A 2,513-nucleotide genomic window follows, 5' to 3' on the forward strand; every position below is an offset into this window, starting at 1 on the left:
GGTGCCCGCGGGCACCGTGTTGATGACCCCTGGTCTACATAAATATAAAAACACACAGTTACTTTTTTATTTATTTATTTTTTCCCAAAACAAACAAGACTGGACCTGAGAAGCAGTGAAACTTTAGACCAGCTGTCCATCCATTCACGATATRTTTTAAAATGTAGTCCAGTTGAGTGACTTTCAGTGTGCTTGTTCAGGAGAACTACAAGCTGCGGGACCAGAACGATGACCTGAACGCTCAGATTCTCAGTCTGAGTCTGTACGAGGCCAAGAACCTGTTCTCCTGCCACACCAAGGCACAGTGCCTGGCCGCTGAGATCGACAACGCTTCCAGAGACGAGGTCAGTGTCAGAGCAGGGCTGGCTGGACCAGAGGATTGTTCAGAATGTGTTTTCACCTCCTGTGCACCTGTGGGTTTTCTCCAAATACTCTGGTTTCCTCCCACAAACCAGACATTATTATTATTATTATTATTATTATTATTATTATTATTATTATTGAGAGTGAATGGTTTTGTCTCTGTGTGTCCCTGCGATGGACTGGAGACCTGTCCAGGGTGTCCCCTGCCTGGAGACACCAGCTCCCCATGACCTGGAGAGGAGAAGCGATTAAAAAAAATGACTCTAAAACAGTTTTCTTCTTTTCTGTAGCTGGTGGATGCGCTGAAAGAGCAGGAGGAGATCAACCTTCGCCTGAGGCAGTACATGGACAAAATAATCCTGGCCATTCTGGACCACAACCCCTCCATCCTGGAGATTAAGAATTGAACATTAGCACTCAGTCTTTGATCTGTGTCGATGTAATCGTACTCGTCTGCCATGAGTTCATTGTTTGCCAAGAAGTCAACAGATGATGGAGGATCGGTTTAGTGCTGCTGAGTAAAATTAAGTAGTTTTAACTTCTGATCCACATCGTTCTGGACGGTGCACAATCATTTACTATGCTGCTAAAAATGCAGAAAAGGGTTAGTTGATCTACTTTTATCAGCCTGTGTTCACTTATGTTAATGCTTCATTTTTCCGCTGAACTATAAAATCTGTTCTGTCTAATTTTAATGTTTTTTAAATGAATTACAATTCCAATGAAGTTGGGATGTTGTGTAAAACATAAATAAAAATAGAATATGATGATTTGCAAATCCCGTTCAACCTACATTCAATTAAATACACTGCAAAGACAAGATAATGTTCAAACAAATAAACTTTTTTTCTTGCAAATATTCACTCATTGTGAATTTGATGCCTTCAATACGTTCCAAAAAAGCTGAAACAGGGTCATGTTTACCACTGTTGCATCATCTTTCCTTCTAACAACACTATAAGAGTTTAGGAACTGAGGACACTGATTGTTGAACCTTTGTAAGTTGATTCTTGATTGATGTAAAACTTCAGTTGCTCAACAGTCTGGGGTCTCTATTGTTGTTTTTTAGTCTTTATAATGCTTCACACATTTTCAATGAGAGATAGGTCTGGACTGCAGGCAGGTCAGTCTAGTACCTGCACTCTTTTACTACAGAGCCACACTGTGCAGAGTGTAGCTTGGCATTGYCTTGCTGAAAAAAGCAGAGACATCCTTGAAATACACGTGGCATTAATGATGTCTTCACAGATGTACAAGTTACCCATGCCATGGACACTAATACACCCTCATACCATCAGAGAGGCTGGCATTTGAACTTTGCACTGATAACAGTCTGGAGAGTCTTTTCCTCTTTGGCCCAGAGGACATGACGTCCATGATTTCTAAAACCAATTAGAAATGTGAACTCATCAGACCACAGGACTCTTTCCCACTTTTCATCAGTCCATCTCAGATGAGCTCAGGCCGGAGAAGTCAGCTGTGTTTCTGGATGTTGTTGATATCTGTCTTTGTCTTTACTTGGTAGAGTTTAACTTTCACTTGTAGATGTAGAGACAAACTGTTCACTGACAAGTGTTCCTGAGCCCATGTGGTAATATCTGTTACAGAATGATGTTGGTTTTTAATGCCATGCCACCTGAGAGCTGGAAGGTCATAAGTATTCAATGTTAGTTTTCATCCTTGCTGCTTCCCTGCAGAGATTTGTCCAAATTCTCTGAATCTTTTGATGATATTGTGGACTGTAGATGAAGTCCCTAAATTCCTTAAAATTGTACATTGAGAAACTGTTGGCATATTTGCTCACACAGTTGTTCACAAAGTGGTGAAACTCGTTCCATCCTTGCTTGTGAACAACTGAGCCTTTCAGTGATGCTCCCTTTACACCCAGTCATGACACTCACCTGTTTCTAATGAATATATATCTAACATGTTTTCTGAGCATTCCTCAACTTTCTCAGTCTTTTGTTGCCCGTCTCAGCTTTTCTGAAATGTGTTGCAGGCATCAAATTCAAAATGAGTAAATATTTGCAAAAAACAATAAAGTTCATCCATTTGAACATTAAATATCTAGTCCAGGGGTGCCCAAACATTTTCCCCGAGAGGGCCAAAATGAAAATCTATCCAGGGCTGCGGGCCAAATGCAGTTATAT

The 2,513-nt window shown here is 40.7% G+C and overlaps 1 protein-coding gene across 1 annotated transcript in view; it reads left to right on the plus strand.

Annotated features, from left to right (window-relative positions):
- rab11fip4a (RAB11 family interacting protein 4 (class II) a) overlaps positions 1-1,052 on the plus strand; it is a 28,603-nt gene extending 27,551 nt beyond the window's left edge. Inside the window, exons 14-15 of the mRNA XM_014024299.1 lie at positions 201-344; positions 654-1,052. Coding sequence (XP_013879753.1) covers positions 201-344; positions 654-770 — 261 coding nt within the window. The 3' untranslated portion in view covers positions 771-1,052. The remainder of the gene's footprint in view (positions 1-200; positions 345-653) is intronic.
- The last annotated feature ends 1,461 nt before the right edge of the window (positions 1,053-2,513 follow it).

Source organism: Austrofundulus limnaeus, unplaced genomic scaffold (genome assembly GCF_001266775.1).
Source record: "Austrofundulus limnaeus strain Quisiro unplaced genomic scaffold, Austrofundulus_limnaeus-1.0 Scaffold417, whole genome shotgun sequence".
In the NCBI taxonomy this organism is placed as follows: domain Eukaryota; kingdom Metazoa; phylum Chordata; class Actinopteri; order Cyprinodontiformes; family Rivulidae; genus Austrofundulus; species Austrofundulus limnaeus.